At 43.2% G+C, this 16,479-nt stretch overlaps 3 protein-coding genes across 5 annotated transcripts; 1 reads left to right on the plus strand and 2 right to left on the minus strand.

Annotated features, from left to right (window-relative positions):
* Positions 1 to 60: 60 nt before the first annotated feature.
* On the minus strand, positions 61 to 4,584 carry alg12 (ALG12 alpha-1,6-mannosyltransferase). Its single transcript, XM_061667160.1, has 9 exons — positions 4,391 to 4,584; positions 3,682 to 3,814; positions 3,436 to 3,609; positions 1,875 to 2,069; positions 1,695 to 1,799; positions 1,254 to 1,476; positions 1,007 to 1,176; positions 547 to 622; positions 61 to 467 (listed from the first exon to the last, which is right to left on the minus strand). Exons 1-9 carry the CDS (start codon positions 4,547 to 4,549, stop codon positions 230 to 232), a joined length of 1,473 nt encoding a protein of 490 aa, XP_061523144.1. The 5' UTR covers positions 4,550 to 4,584; the 3' UTR covers positions 61 to 229.
* Positions 4,585 to 4,824: 240 nt separating this feature from the next.
* On the plus strand, positions 4,825 to 7,797 carry creld2 (cysteine-rich with EGF-like domains 2). The gene is given in 11 exon segments (XM_061667789.1): positions 4,825 to 5,171; positions 5,245 to 5,327; positions 5,944 to 6,054; positions 6,138 to 6,229; positions 6,374 to 6,550; positions 6,628 to 6,726; positions 6,797 to 6,880; positions 6,943 to 6,998; positions 7,000 to 7,039; positions 7,260 to 7,400; positions 7,467 to 7,797. Coding segments are annotated over 11 exon segments (1,080 nt in total). The 5' UTR covers positions 4,825 to 5,033; the 3' UTR covers positions 7,526 to 7,797.
* A 564-nt stretch (positions 7,798 to 8,361) lies between these two features.
* LOC133397004 (dynamin-1-like protein) lies at positions 8,362 to 16,386 on the minus strand. Of its 3 annotated transcripts, XM_061667369.1 has the most exons (19): positions 16,160 to 16,386; positions 14,814 to 14,955; positions 14,375 to 14,421; positions 14,230 to 14,301; positions 13,876 to 13,962; positions 13,645 to 13,807; positions 13,406 to 13,526; positions 13,061 to 13,192; positions 12,383 to 12,589; positions 12,176 to 12,296; positions 11,947 to 12,102; positions 11,774 to 11,863; positions 10,974 to 11,066; positions 10,636 to 10,689; positions 10,330 to 10,401; positions 9,798 to 9,929; positions 9,605 to 9,714; positions 8,754 to 8,913; positions 8,362 to 8,658 (listed from the first exon to the last, which is right to left on the minus strand). In XM_061667369.1, exons 1-19 carry the CDS (start codon positions 16,259 to 16,261, stop codon positions 8,602 to 8,604), a joined length of 2,118 nt encoding a protein of 705 aa, XP_061523353.1. In that variant the 5' UTR covers positions 16,262 to 16,386; the 3' UTR covers positions 8,362 to 8,601. The 3 variants fall into 3 exon arrangements, with proteins under 3 accessions (XP_061523353.1, XP_061523351.1, XP_061523352.1); XM_061667367.1 differs by lacking the exon at positions 10,330 to 10,401; XM_061667368.1 differs by lacking the exons at positions 10,330 to 10,401; positions 14,375 to 14,421; positions 16,160 to 16,386 and having other exon boundaries at positions 14,814 to 14,829.
* Positions 16,387 to 16,479: the final 93 nt, after the last annotated feature.

The following is a 16,479-nucleotide window of genomic DNA, read 5'->3' on the forward strand; positions in this document are numbered from 1 at the left end:
TTCCGTCTAGGCTGTATTTTTTCCATATAAAATATGCATGTCCAAAAGTAAAGAAGAGAATAAGAAAAAGTATCTTTATGAATATTTTTTAGAAGATACCACCAATATCCAACCACTCAATCACATTCAGTAACACTTCATGCTAGCAAAAAGGTTTAGGATTCACACATACTCATTTCTTTCATGTAAACCCTGAGGAAATAAGTGGGATTGCTGGTCACCTGACTCCTTAATGAGACCCCTTGAACGTGGTCCTCTGCATCAGTACAGTTTTTCTTGTCAATGCCACACTAAAAGGAGGGAAGTGAAACAAGTGGCAGGCGATGCCGTCATAGCCTTGTATGAACGCCAGGGGCCGATGAGTGTCCTGGAGGAGCTCCATCTTTGTGGCGTTTGCCTCCATTAGGAGGTGCGAGAACATTTTCATGTCAGGACTTGCTGGGTGCAAATCCTCACGTTTGTCATATCTGTTGAGTAAAAGGGTTAAAAAAAAAAAAAAAAACGTATAACATAATTTTGGCTTTAAAAAATGAACAATCCACTAACCTCCAGTGTTGGTGCTGCTCCAAGAAGCGAGATACTCCTGATTCGGCAGTGTAGGTGTCAATGTGAACAAAGACGTCTGAGAAGATGACATGCATTTTATATGTTGCAAAACAATTGATTTATCTGTCAATACCATCTAAAGCAGGGGTAGGGCCAAGTAAGGCCCGCTCTGCTCTTTAATCAGGCCCAGTAAGCATTTACATTTTCTGTCATTGTATGGTGGAGATACAATGAAATCAAGGTCCATTCCAAATGTGTGATTACAAAATACACTTGAATACAAGACATTTTTTAAGATATGCAAGAAGTGACATTCACACATCTACTGCATCATCACAATATGCTTTTTATTTAATTTTTTACCCAATATAATAATATGGCCCATATGCCTGTTTTAAAAATCAAATGTGGTGCTTTAGCACAAAAGTTTGCACTCTCCTGGTCTACAGGTAATTCCTACCTGCCGTGGCTGGCAACAGCCTGTGTAGTTCCTGCATCCCTCGGCCTCCTGGGTAATTGTGATGGGAAACGTAGAGGCAAAGACCGGAGTACGCGCCGTTCATCAACAGCTGGCACACCACTACAGCCGAACCCAGTTTATACATCCAAGATTTATGGTAGTTGTTCAAACTACAAGAGAAAAAGCAATATGTTGTGGCACGTTTCCCCCCCCCCATTAAGATTCCATGTTGTTTGTATGTACGAACATAAACGAGCAGCCTCGAGCAGCCACCAGAGTGAACACGGGGAAAGTGTATATGATGAAACGCAGCTCTTTGTGTGGCAGCAGCGAGTAGACGAGGATGAAGGCGACGGCGGGCAGCAGCCGGAGCCTCGTCCGCCGGTCAAGGAGCCCCAAGGGGACGAACGGCAGCGTGCAGCCGAGGCCGCGGGGCAAAGCAGAGTAAAAATACCAGAGAAAGGGTGAGGTTTGAAAGAGGAGTCAAGGAGACACTAAATATGAATTCCGAAAATATGTCCATTCCATTTTAGATAGCGCTTGTCCTCAGAGGTTTTTTTTCCCCCCAATAGTTTTACCCCTCCCACACTGGTGTTTTTACCCACTGCTTATTGTGAAAATGGGTAGTTGGTTTACAGGATATCAGGCATTAGTGTTTAATACAAATAACGGTATAGAGTAAAGGATATTCCCCAGTTGGAACTTCTGTTGAGAATGGTATTGTACCATAACACCTGACCTTCTGGCCACAAAGGTTTTCTCCAAAAGAAAGTGTCAATCGCCACAGTCAGAGCTGCAAAAACATACAAAATCCAAAACTTGCTCCAAATATGGCAAACTAAATGCATACTGCTAGTCTCTCACTTACCCATTGAGAGCAATCCAGCAGGAACGGCATAGTAAAGAAGTTCCAGTAGGCCAAGCTTTCTGCTCAACAGTGATATTACCAACATGAGACCCAGAAAGATGCAGAGCTCCGATCGGAACACAATGATGGCGAAGGCGGAGAGGCTGATGAAGCTACCGTGTTTGTTAGACATCCAAGAGGTGAATGCAACAAGGACTTGGAGACAAAATGAACAGTGTATTTCAAAAAATAAATCAACTAAATCAATCACAAATCTAAATCAATCACAGTCTACTACTCAGATTAATGTTATTAGTGACAAAGCAAAACATTATTCATGTGATATCTTGCAACATTTAAATGTTTCTAATTATTGGTTTGATAAAAGCAATAATTTATTTCTGAAATGAAAAGTATCAAATTAGAGTGAAATAGTATCTTTCAAATTTTGTGCAATTTTAAATGTGTGGCAAATTTTTACCGAGCCTTTGTTTCTTTTTTCATTTACATACAATATGAAGTGTGATATTTTTTTACATTCAATGCACTTTTTTTTTTGTCAATGTGAACAGTGACAAAGCAAAAGGTTTTTTGTATTAGTGAAAGTAATAAATATTAACTAGTAATGAGTAACAAACTTTTCTTTTATTGATTTGTTAAATAAAAAGAAGTCAAACAGAGTTTCTTAAATAAAAAAAAAAAGCAAAATACTGTTAAAAAAAAAAAAAAGTATCTTGTAACATCCGGATATTTTACAATTTAAAAATATATATATTTTTTTTATTAAACATGTTTTTTTTAATTTTTGAAAATTCAAAATACAAGGTTTAATCCTGTGTCACGTTCAACTTTTTAACATTTATATTTTCAACTTAAAACAACAGTGTGATATCCTTTCTAAATTACATTTTTTTTATTGGTGACAAAGCAAAAAGTTTTGTATTCATGTGATATCTTGAGATTGAACTTTATTTTTTATTTGTTAAATAAAACGATTTCTTAAATTAAAAACAGCAAAACTACATCTCTTGTAAAATTCACATAATGTAAATTTAAACATTTCTTAAATTAAAAAAAGGCAAAATAGCATTATTTCTTGTAACATTCAAACATTTGTGCAATTCTAAATGTGTGTCAAATATTCGTAAAACTTTTTTCCCCCCCACATTTTAAAACTAAAATACAAAGTGTAATATCTTGTGACATTCAACCTTTTTTTGTAGATTTTTATTTCACATTTTTTATTTGATTTATTATTATTTTAATTTGTAATTAAAATGTGTTAACCTCTTGGTCCGAGCCATGTTTAATTCTAGTATTGGAATATGCTGTGGGCCACAGATGACTTGAGACACCACTGATTTAGAGTCTTCAATAAACCTAACATACATGTTCTTTGGCTGTGCGAAGAAACCAGAGTACCGGGAGAAAACCCACGCAAGCACGAGGAGAACATCCAAACCCCACATAGGAGCATCAGGGCCGAGATTCAAACCCAGGACCTCTCGCCTGACAGACGTGCTAACCACTAGTTCACCGTACTCAAAAGAATCCTATTCATTTTCACAGTGGCACAGCTTACCAATTGGTAGCGCAAAGACATTCGGGAGCGTCCTGGTGCTGTAGAACATGAGGTGAAACTGAGATGCGCACATCAGGCAGAAGAGGAGCGCCACCGTGGAGCCAAACTGCCTCCTCACCTCTCGTCGCATGTGCCATAGCGCAGCGATCACGCACACTCCTAGAGAGGCTCGGACTGAACAGAACGGGCAAAAAACAACATTGTGAGACGGAGTTTTGACAACTGGGCGAGATGCAAGTGATGTACCGATGAGCTGTGTGGAGAACTTCGGCGCATTCAGCAGAGAAGACAGAAACACAACAGGGGAGCAAAGGATGCAGATGAGCAGGGGACCAATGAAGGTTCGTGGAACCACACCAGGGAACTCATGGTGGTCATACTGGAAGACACCAGCAATAACAGTGCACATTAAAAAAGATATACATCGATTCATTCAAGTTTATTAATTAGGATGATTTACAAAAAGTAATTTTATTATAATTATGACACATTTTGTCCAAAAACTTTGACACTTTTAATTCATCCATATATTTTGCTCTTTCAGGACACCTGGGCAACTATTTTTTTTTTACATTTTCCAAATTCCCACAATTCCTTATTTTCCATGACCCAAATAAATAAATAATAAATCCCACTGGAAATGATGTCACCTTAAAAAGTCCCACATTTTCAGTATTCACTACTATTTGTGACACTGATTCTAAGAAATCCCAATTTTAGCCTAATTCCATATTTTCCATGTGAAAATGACCAAGTGACTGGATACATTTGATCAATTTACATTCATCTCAGTCTTTCTATTAGTTCCACAGCCTTTCGGTTCAGTTACACGTTCACACTTTGCTAGTTACATGACGTTGTCATCATATGATTGAACAAAAATGTGTCGGGTGACTTCTGTGTACAATGGTAGCCTAGCTTATTAGCTTCCTCTGCACTAGCTGCTACTCCCTACCTTGTCAAAGTCAAATGTGTGATACAGGAGGTCGTGGGCCGCTTGCAAATTGAAGCTTTCTTCAACTTTGGTGAACGGACAGATAAATAAGTGTAACAGCACCACGGACGTTAATAAAAGTAGAAGTGGAAGCCCCAAAACATGATTTGTTTCAGCCATGACAGCTGCAGGATGGTCAATACATCCGGTTTAGACCGGATTTGACCTGTACGTATTGTTTTTTGTATCGGTGATTTTTTTTTTTTTTTTTTAAAGACAATATTCATTTGAAATAAAATCAAATTTTGGGGGAAAATGAGAATTTCTCCCAATTTTATTTCACCTTCTTGAATCTTCCACGTGAGAAATGCGTTCCTTGTCCCGAGCGTGGCGGGAGGTGATTGGCTGTCCGTTTGATTGACAGGCACAAAGAGCCAATCGCCACACGCCACAATTCGAGCGAAGTGGCTGAAGCGGAAAACTACAAGTCGTGCATCTTTTCCTCAGCCGGCATGTAAATACTACCTTATTTACGCGTTGTATTTAAACGCTAATGCTTATTTCTACTAGAAGACCGTACAGCTAATCCGCTGTGGGCAGCGCACCAAAAGTAGCAAGTTCGTTGTGGGGTGGATTTTATTGTGTGCCCTAATGAAACAGTGAAATGCTGCCCACGGGTCCACATCGGCGACTTCTCGGGCTTTTGTCCTGTTTTGTTTTACTTTTACAAGTCACGAACGCGAAGAGGGATTTAAAAAGCGCTTGTGTGACCTGCCAACGGATTACTGACAATTTTCAAAAGGTAAGCGAGCGTGTAGGAAACACTCCCCTGTTCTCCCATATCTTGTATTTTTGATGTTTGGATGTATTTTTAGGGCTATGAGAGAACTGCAAAGCAAAATTTTGGTGGGGGCAACACGGCCTGGGAAGAGAGGAAATTGTCCAAATATGAGACGAGGTGAGACCAAACTCCAGGTCATCTCAACTAAACCACACGATCAACCATATATAATTGCAATATTACATATGTTCTTGACCATTTACCATGTACTCTTGAGCAAACCCTGTCACCTGTTACTTTAATTGTAAAAGATTGATCAATATTTTCAAAATATATTCACCAGGCCGACTGGTTAGAGCGTCAGCCTCACAGTTCTGAGGACCCGGGTTCAATCCCCGGCCCCGACTGTGTGGAGTTTGCATGGTCTCCCCGTGCCTGCGTGTTGCCCGTAGGTGTGAATGTGAGTGCGAATGGTTGTCTGTTTGTATGTGCCCTGCGATTGGCTGGCAACCAGTTCAGGGTGTACCCCGCCTCCTGCCCGATGACAGCTGGGGTAGGCTCCAGCACGCCCGCGACCCGAGTGAGGATAAGCGGCTCAGAAAATGGATGGATGGATGGATGGATGGATGGATATTCACCAGGGGGCTTGAGTGTCTGTCACGGTGTTGCGCCAAATATGTTGTGACACAAAATAACCCCTAAAAAGTGTACCGTTGAGCTTGACAAATCGGATGAGCATGAAAATGTATAATTGTTTTAACGAGCACATATCCCTTGACGCCGCTTCTTCCAGTGAAATCCGACTGATGGAGATCGTGGAGGGGTTGTGCGACAGTAGCAGCTTCGAGTGCAACCGGATGCTCGAAGAGCACGAGGAGCAGTTTGAGACGTGGTGGTTTAAAAGGTCCGTGGGAGTCGACTCGGAATGTTGGTCAAAACATCTGCTCACTCTGTTTATCATCTTATTGTCTGCGGTCGCAAATGCAGGAAAACGAAACATCCTGATTTGCATAAGTGGTTCTGCATTGATACCATCGAAGTGTGCTGTCCGAAAGGCACATTTGGACCTGACTGCAATGGTGAGGAAATTGTACAACTGGTCTCAATGTTGGCCAAAAATAGTACATTTGAATTGTCCAATGTCGGGTATCACCGCCATAAACCACAAACGTAAGTTGCAGTAGCGTTTTTCTTTTTTTTTTTTGTCTGTGTGTTTGTCAAAGCTTGCGTCGGAGGCCCCGAGAAACCGTGTCACGGGAACGGCAAGTGCGACGGCGACGGAACCCGCGGAGGGGACGGCAAGTGCACGTGCGACGTCGAGTACACGGGGGACTTCTGCCTGGACTGCATCGACGGCTACTTTAACGAAGTGCGCAACGACTCCTTTTCCCTGTGCACGGGTGCGACACGTCACCTACCTATTTACCACACCGATTGTTATCGTTCACTGAATAATGAGCATCTCCTCTGCCATTAGAATGCCATTCCTCCTGCAAGACGTGCAGCGGGGCGACCGATCGGGACTGCAACGAGTGCAAGGATGGTTGGGTGGAAGATGACCAGGAATCCTGCATTGGTAAAATTCAAGTAAGAAACGGAGTATTAATACATCGCCAAAAGTATTTCAACATCGGATGTGATTTCAGATGTAGACGAGTGCTCCAAAGACTCACCTCCATGTCAAGAAGATCAATACTGCATCAACACAGAAGGCTCCTACTCCTGCAAAGGTCAACCTGCACATCTCAGTTCACTCAAATTGAGCTCACAATGAGCTCTTTTGTCGCCTCAGGTTGTGAGGAAGAGTGCGCGGGCTGCACTGGAGCCGGTGCAGACAAGTGCCGGGGCGTGCGCCAGGGGCTACCAAGACACTGAGGGCACCTGCACAGGTTTGTGTGGTGTCATCAGAAGTTATAAAGATTTATATTTTTAAAAGGTACATATTTCTATTATATTTGTAGTTGTTGAGAATAACGATGATCCAGAAATGTTGTTGGTGTTTTTTTGTTTTTGAGAAGGAAATAAGTGTACTGGCAGTGAGGATAAGCAGTACAGCAAATGGATGGCTGGATTGATAGTTTATATTCACTCGTCTTGGTTTCCCGCTAGATATCGATGAGTGCTCCCACAGAGAGTCGGCGTGCACAAAGGAGCACCAGCAGTGTGCCAACACCAAAGGCAGCTACAAGTGCGTCTGCGCCGCCAGCTATGAGGACAAAGAAGGAGAGTGTGTCCAAAAGCCACAAGAGGGTTCGTGTCACTCTTGAAGGATAATAGAAGTTTGTTGTCGTGTCTAAATCATTATTGTGTCCTCAGACCAAGAAGAGGAGCCGGCAGTATCTGAGACGGATGAGAGTCCTCATGCAGAGCTCTGATGAGAAAAGGGGCACTGACCAGAAAGAACTTTGGGGGAATATTTGACGCTGCTCATTATAAACACAGAAAAAACACTTACAGGACTTAAACAGCAGCCAGCAACAAAAAAAAAAACAAAAAACAAAAAAACAAAGTTTTTCTACCTGTGGAGTAAGGAGTCATTGAGATTTTATGCCGTTGTTGCTTGTCTCTGTTGTGCATTTGTCCTTATTTTTTGTGTTGTTTTAAAGTAAATAAAGGTGTTACAAATAAAGCAGATGCAATCTAACCATTGACGTGAACAAATTGTCTAATTCCAGCGCGAGTGAAAGGTGCATGTTTGTGGTAGTGAATGACGAAACTCCCCCAATCAATCGGAAGTAGATGAACGCTGCGAGATGAAACTAACCTGTGCCAACACTACAGCTCTGCTTACCTATAAGCTTTGACATGATCGTACTTGCGAAGAGACTAGCTGTAAAGTCATGGGCGGAGAAACTTGTGAAGGGGTGGTTATTGTGTGGATTGTGACGTCTGAAATCCAGGGGCTTAAGGACGCTTTCTCGCCACCAGGTGGAGGTGAGCAAGAATTGAAAGCTTTTACCTGCACGATGGCAGACTCGTACATTGCCAGCGTGTTCAGTCAAATCGGGCTGTGATAACTGCAGACACAAAACGTCAAGAACTGGAAGCATAAGTAAGGTGAAAGTCACATCAGGTGTCCTTACCCTCCTTTCGTATCGTCCAGAAGCTTGCTGGGAATGTAAACTGAGCAAATTGGTGACGGCTTGCCGGCTCATTTTTCCACAGGCGATGCAATCCCCACCCGGACCCCACTGAAAGCGTTTTTGTCAGTGCATCTTTTTTTTATTGACCACATCACTTTTTGACAGCTTTGTCCAGCGACGATAAATAAAATGTCACAATGTCATCACATTGTGTCACGACAGGCCTCGCATGATCACAACAACATACTGTATTTACATTTGCATTCTCTTCAAAGCGTGCGCGTCTTGAAGGTACATGAGTTTGTTAATTTCATTTAATAATTTACTTTTACGGCAGGGTTCAGTGCATTCTTCTAGCATCTTCCAGTTCACCACAGATGAGTCTCCCTGATCTCAGCGATCACCTGGCTGGCTTTCTGCAACGCCTGCAACCACAAAAAACACAAAGAAACAGCAAAGGGACCGTTACGGAACTTTCTATTGCTTCTTCGGGGACATGCTGGAGTCTGGCATGTTTTACCTGCAGCATGTCGGCCGCTTCTTTGCGGCGCTGGGCCATGTCCTCCGACTCAGTCAGCAGATCGTTGAGGAGGCCCGACTTGTAGAGTTGACCCACCAGCTCGCTCTGGAGGCTGTCCTTCACGTGATTGACCAGGAAGTGCATCACTGCCTTGGGTACGCTGAGGAGCAGATTGAGTGGTTGGAGCCAGTCAGCGGTCATTGGAAATGACATCATCAAAAATAACAGGGCGATGCAATTTCTGTAGAAATGCCGTGAATTGATATCGAGTAATATTGGAATGTGGAAAGTATTTTGTAGTTGGAATGGTTTCAACCAATCAGGAAATTTTGAAGGAGCAGAGAACAATGTGGAATATGTCTAAATGTGGGCATTTTAATGTGGAAATTATCTGGAATTTTACTGTAAAAATGCGGAATTTGGGGAATGTGGTATTTTTCAATGTTGAAGGAGGATGGAATATAGATTGTCTTATTTGGGAATTTTAATGTGGAAAACAGAATGCGGGAAATGTGGGAATTTTTGGAATGTTTTTAAAATTCTGAATGAGCTGAACATTTTCAATGTGGAATGGAAATGATGAACTATTTTGTGGACTTCTCATTGGGAATGAATCACTAATTTTGGAGGGGGGGGAAATGGAATGGAACTATGGAAAATGTGGGAATTTTGGGAATGTGTTGCTGTTGGGATGGTAAATTGTAATGGTGTAGATTGCAGAATAAGCATTCACACAATAATACATTGAAATAAAATAGAGGATGTTTAATGAGTTGTACTGTCCCAAAGCCATTCTCTGGAGGCTGACCGGGCTGCAGCGCGACAGTTATCGTTGTCATGCATCTCCTTACCTGTCTTGGATGTTCTTGCGCACAATAAGGAAGTAGGACTTGATGAGGCGTTCGATGACCTCGCAGTCCCGCTGCTCACGTGACGACAGCTTCCTGGCTACCGGCACCGGCTACAAGTTCAAAGAGAGAGATCATTCGGCAAACAATACTCCTCCTAACGGATCAGGAGAGGAGGACAAAGAGGACAAGTCACCACATCCAGCAAGTTGACGGCTCCTTTAAGAGGGCTTCCCGGGCCCGAGCCGGGTCCGTCCTCTCCTTTCTTGAGCATCCCCCTCCAGGTGCCTGTGCTGTCCGCGTCGCCCTGCGGCCCGGCTGCTGGAGCCTCGCATCAAAAAAGGAGCATCGACATGAAGCTTTCAGACACCATTAAGAAGGGGACAGCATCATGTCATCATAGTGCAGTCAAAAAGGAAAATATATCAGAAGAAGCTAACATAAAAAATAATAAAACAGCATTGAGGTCCACTGTACAGTCCATTGTCACGACTGTGAAGTTCTGCACTTCACACGGACTTGGAATGTGAAACAAAACCAAGAGTTTGGAAAAAGAAGGGTGATGGGTCATTACTGGAGGAAACACACGTTGTTAGTGCAAGTCCACAAAGGTCGGGGTCGGCGGGGGTACGAAAAGAGCACGACATCAGGAAATAAAGATTTGGGTACAAGCCAAGCCATCCACCCATTGACACAGCCGGCCAGGCGCGGAGCCAGCAGCTGCCCACCTTGGCACCATTCGCACCTGCTCCGGACGCGGCGGGCTCGCCAGAAACCGCAGCCGGGCCTTTGCCAAGAGACTGGCAGCAATTTGAGAGCAGGAATGGAGAGAGGGATCGAATGAGCGAGGGATGGAGCGACAGAGAGAGAAGTGGGGGACAAATATGGAGAGACAGAGAGGGGTTTGCAGTCCAGAGTCATTTGAGGAGAGAAAGAACATGTAGGATTTGGTCACCCTTTTGGAGTTGCTTTAAACATAAATTAAGCTTTTGGACTCTTGTTATAACATCTCCAAAGCCTTGTTTGAATATTACCTTATCCCTTGGCACAGCGGTGGGCAGCTCCCTCATCCGGTTTCGCCGTTGCTCCTAAACACACAAAAGCAGGAATTGGAATAGAACACACCAAGTTCTCTTACTCATCACACAAGACTACAAAAATTAAAGCAAAGTCACCAACTATGCTTTTATAGTAAAATATATGAAAGTACAACTGTAACTAACAAGCTGAGATTTAGAATGAGTCAAGCGGCTACCTATGATTACGTTTCTACATCTGCAGCAATACACTGTATTGTCTTTATAACAAAAAGTGTTCAATAATTTAAAGGGGTGTATTTTGGGGTATATCTCGAGGCAAGGGCACACCTCACCTCAATGTTGTTGTTCATCACCCCGCAGGCGTCTGCAAAGTCTGGATGCTTTGTGTTGATGTAGGCCAGCTCAATGGCAACCAAGTTGTGGACCTAATAGAACAGGGCAACAAGGCAATAGCTTGTGCTTAAATTTAACATTCAAACAAGTTTCAGCGACACAAATCATATATGGGACATAAACAAAGTGTCCTGCACATGTATCTGATTGCATATGTAATAAATACAATTTAAAAGATGAATGAAAACTACCTTGAACAGTAGAAAATTAGACTTTACCTTGAAATATAATAATTTAAATCCTTTTTTTTGGTGGGGGGGGGGGGGGGGTAAACTCTCAGCATAGTCCTGTTACCTAAATTACTTTTGTTATTTGATTTGTTTATTTTTAAAATATTTTTTTGCTGGATCACTGTAATGTGCTCAGTGTCAACATGCTATTAGCCAAATTCCATTTGGCTATATTTACTAATTCTAGGCTAAAATCTAACTTCTGTGACTTTCAATCATGTTAATCAAATTGAGGAGTTTCAGTACAATAAAACAATGACCAAAAAAAAAAAGTTGAATGAAATTTTGAGGAGCTCAATGTGTAATATCAGATTTAAAGTTGAAAGAAAAAGACGAAAAAAAAACAGTGAGTTAAGCAGGTTTTGAGAGTTAAAACAAGCAAATGGCACCAATTCGTTGGAATGTCCCTTATATGCAGTATATTCCAACAATCAAGCGAAAAATGCCTCGCCGCAAAATGCCTTTATCATGTCCATGAAAAGAAGAAGAAAGGATGAATGTGATGATACCATCTCATTAGTGATGGGCAGTCTCTTCCTCAAGAGGGAAGTGACGACTTCCACGATGGCCTCATGGAGCTTCGGGAATCTCTGCAGCTCCTGGTAGAAAACTCAGGTTGAGCAGCAGAATCTCAATAAGATAACAAGAAGCAGATACGCGCCCTCCATGGAAACGCGACAACCTGCGTGCTGTAGTTGCTGCAGTGCTGGATGATCCTCTGCATCTCCTCGTGGACCAGCTCCACGCAACGCAGACTGGGCTCCTCCAGGCGTTTCACCTGCTTCTTCACCAGCAGCTCGAAGGAGACCTCGGGCACGAACAGAGACGGGCGAGGGCCCTGATGGAGGATCCGAAGGACAAAGGTCAGCCATTCGTAACTTCTAAAAAGCTCGAAGTGAAGCAGTACTGACGGTCGCGTTCCTTATGGCCGTCAGGATATCGATGGTGCTGAGGCCTCCCAGGGGATCGACGCACTCCAACGTTCGGCCAAAAGTCTCGTGGAATATGTAACAGATTCGGGCTCCGCCGCACCTGACAAGGGGCAGCGAGGGAGATATCAGCTGTGATATTCACACGGGCCACATTATTAAATGATAACATTTTGTTTTGACGCTCACAGCTCTGCCGTCTCGATGTACTTGGCCGTGCCCTCGATGGTGTTGCAGTACTCGGTGGCGAACTTGGTGATGAGCTGGAGCAAGGTGGCGCTTTGGTCCTCCACGGGCTCGCCGTAGCTGCCGAGCAGGGACTGGTACTGGGCGGCCAGCACGTTGATCCGCGTCTTGAGCTCCGGCAGACAGTCGCGGATGTGATGCATCAGTAGTCTGAAGGGGAAGGGGCGTGTGCTCTCGTTACGAAGGCAGATATGCAGTCAAGCTTCGCCGTCTCAATGTCCGGAAAATTACCTACGAGACCCTTTCGAATGTTGAGCAAATAAGGGGCTTTGCTCTTCAAATAGTTTTCCACACAAGAAAATGTGTTTCATGTTACAAAACATCTGTAAATGTTAAAGCTTTTTCACCACCTTACAGTGTTGGTAAAATGTGTCAGTTGAACTAATAATCCTGTTTTTGTTTTTTTTTTAAATTGACTTTATTTGGTATTATTCCTTGACAATTTTATAATATAAAGTGCCCCCACCCCCCAGTCCCCCTTTCGCTATTTGTGTGGAACAGAGACAAAGAAGCACTTTTTTCTGTTAGACAAGGCTATGGCCTGACTATATGAAGCTCCTCCACTCACTTCAACATAGTACATTGGTTCCACACGAGACACAAGATGGACAATCCCCTGACCTATTAAGGGTCCTGGCCAGGTATTTGGTCCCGTTCCTGTTAGCAAGCGAGGGATACTTCTTCTGCAGGAAAGCATGTTCGTCACGGATTGCGTCAGCCACAGACTTTTTATTGTTGATGTCCAGCTGGCTCCTGTAAACATCAGGTGATTAACAGCATTCTATTCTCCCTAGACAGTACACCAATGCTGCTTCGGGCATATTCATTATGAATATCTATTGCTGGGTATAAAAGCCATGCTCTGATTACAGTCATATGCCATAAATAAACAAGACATATTGATCCATGTATCAGAGCACTTCTCTCCCGATGCTGAATGTTTGCAAAGGAGGGTGTGATGCTAACCTGTTGACCACGCCGATGAGGCCCAGTTTGACGGGAATGACTCGACCCATCAGCACGTCCATGGCATCAGTACCAGCGTCCATCAGGTCCAGTTTGGTCACCACGGCCAATGTCCTCCTGCCTGGTGGGTCAAACGTAATGAGGTTTTACTTGTATGATATCCAGGGATTGGTCACAAGTTATTTCACGTCTCACACTTTGAGAATGCCTTTTCAAAGGGAACTGATTTTGGGCTTTACCGTCAGTGTCCACCTCACGGGCCACCTTGAGGGCTTCAGATGTCGCCATATCAGTGTTGGCGGCGGTGACAGCTAATATGATGCAGTTGGGGTTGGAGATGTGCTTCAGGATGAGATCTCGTATCTGGATCTCGATGTCTTTGGGCTGATCTCCCACGGGCACCTGCGACAAAATGGGGATTTCTCACGTTAAGACGTGCGTATGCTCGGTTTATAGCAGGGCTGTCTTACCTTGGTGATGCCAGGCAGGTCCACCAGAGTGAGGTTGACAACGTGGGGGGAAAATATCTTCAAATGAATGGGCTCATCACTAATGCCCTACACAGGAGGGAAAAATAAACCTTGCCAATTAATTACGTATGTGACATCAAATCATCAAGCAAATTAGTAGTGGCAGATAGGGTTATGAATTTAAATCCATTTAAATGGCATGGGAAATACATTAGGGCAGCACGGTGGACCTGGTGGTTAGAACCTCTGCCTCACAATTTTTAGGTTCTCGGTTTAAATCTCATTCCAGGCTTTCGCTGTGGAATTTCATTTAATGAGTGATGCAGTAAAAAAAAAAAAAAAAAAAAATCTCACCTTGTTATTCCCTGACACTCGCTCTGTTTCAGCTTCTATTTCTTGCCTGATTTCATCAAAATCAGTGTAGAGCTGAAAACAAAAAATTAATACATGGAAAAAAGGGTGATTACTGAGTCATGTTTTAAATCACACCAAACTTCACCTTATTTTTGGTGTGCAGAAACTTCCCCCACTCTTCGCCTTCTCTGCCTGTATAACACGAGGGAATATTTTAGGGCAAAAACAATTTAAGACATGAATATGACTGGCAACTATTGTGTGTGGGATGCTTGGCCATCACATGGGGCAGGAAAAGGGGGTCTACTAAAACTGACGATCAAAACGAGTGTACTGACGAGTGAAGGTAGGTGGATACATTAATTAACGTGATTACTACCATGCACCTTTATGGAGCTTTTCCACACACTGGAATCTGCAAGTGATTGAACAACAACAACAAAACTTCATTGACAGGACACCAAAAAGTGAGGTGGAAAAGATCGAGAACACACAAAAAAAAAAAAAAAAAAGGACAGGAAGGGACTGGAGAACCCCAAAGGGTCTCCTCTGGAAGGAGGGGGTTGTGAAAAGTTGGCCCCTACCCATGTCGTCATTTTTGCGGACATCTCCCGGATCGACGTGGACCAGCTGGAGGATGAGAGGCCGCCTGGTGACGATGCCGGTTCCGCGGGGGAGCAGGTCACGGCCCACCAGGCTTTCCAGGACGGAACTCTTGCCACTGCTCTGCAGACGTAACAAGCACAGAGAAGGTGAAATGACGGATAAAGATGATGGTAAGATTGATATGCCGCTTTTCAAGGGAACCAAGGACGCTGAAGTATACACTTTTTACCAATAGAGGGTGCGAACAATTTATAACATGGTCACAGGGAAATATTGCGTCGGTTTTCATACATTTTGGTTTTATTCAAGGTTCTACTGTACTATTTTAGCATTTGCAATCATAGGGCATTACAGAGAGAGCACAAAAAAACGTAAATAGGTGATTGGGATCGGGATCGAGGCCTGCCGTGAGTTGTGAGAATATGCGATTTATTGATGCCCTCCCTAAAAGGGGTTCGAATTGCCTGTCCCATAGGTTTCAAACTCGTGGTCCGGTGGCCAGATCCTGCCTGCCACATCATCTTATGTGGCCCACGAAAGCAAATCATCTGCGTCGACTTCATGTTTCTTGCGAAAATACTAAAATTGCAATTTTTTTTTACTTGTAATAACATGAAGATATTGCAAGCATTTTTGGGGGGGGTTACTAATCCCACTTTTAAAAGAAATGTAATAAGTTTTTTTATTGGCTTGTGATTTCAAAGCTAGTTATCCAACACCATTTGTTGTGTATATGTGATTATATGAGGCGATAATTCATTTAAATCAAAGTCATAATGGCCTTTTGAGGGAAGCCATAACTACAATGTGGCCCACGACAAAAAAATGTTGACACCCGTGACCTATATGCTCCTCAACAGATGGCCTGAGCACAAAACAGAAAATAGGTGAGGGTTTTTGATTTTTATTTTTTTTAGCAAATAACAGAAAATAGGCAAAGGGGCAAGTTCCCAAATGCCAAACCAGAATTAGCATCACTCGGTCAGTCCAAAAAAAAAAGTCATAAAATACCTAATAAGAAAGTAGTAACTGGTTCTTTCACAGGTTGCTGATGATGATGATGATGATGAAACCGATAAATGCACCGGTCTTTTACTCCAGTAGTGGCCTCTTTAGGCCAACAGGGTGGTGATATGATTCTTAAATTAGCACAGAATGAAGGTTATCAGTTTTTGCCAAGGGGGACTTGAAAGCACTCCTACGTTTGTACGTCCGTGTCATTTATGTCCGTTATGTTGCACTGAAATTCAGAATTAATGAACATTGGCTAGCTGAATTATTATCACCAGGTGCCTGACAGTTTAACGTTATCGGAGCGTTTTACCTGGGTCCCCACCACAGCTATCTGCGGTAGCTGAATAATATCCGCTCCCACAGTGTTGAACACATCCTGGAGCTTGTTAATGACGGGAATAAGCGCCTCCATGTCCTCGGTTTTGCAAAAAGACGAATTCGCCGGCTTTGTTTTTTTTTTTTTTTTGTGATGGAACCAAAGTCATTCAATGTCTCGGCGCCGCCACCATTGCGACAACAGCAGCTGCACTTGGGACTTCGGGGCGATGGAGTTGTAGTTTCTGTCGCAACACTCGCTTGAGGCCCAAACTGAGAAAAGGACTACAGAACCTGCTCTCCGAACGTTGGCTT

This window comes from Phycodurus eques, chromosome 22 (genome assembly GCF_024500275.1).
Source record: "Phycodurus eques isolate BA_2022a chromosome 22, UOR_Pequ_1.1, whole genome shotgun sequence".
Taxonomy (NCBI): domain Eukaryota; kingdom Metazoa; phylum Chordata; class Actinopteri; order Syngnathiformes; family Syngnathidae; genus Phycodurus; species Phycodurus eques.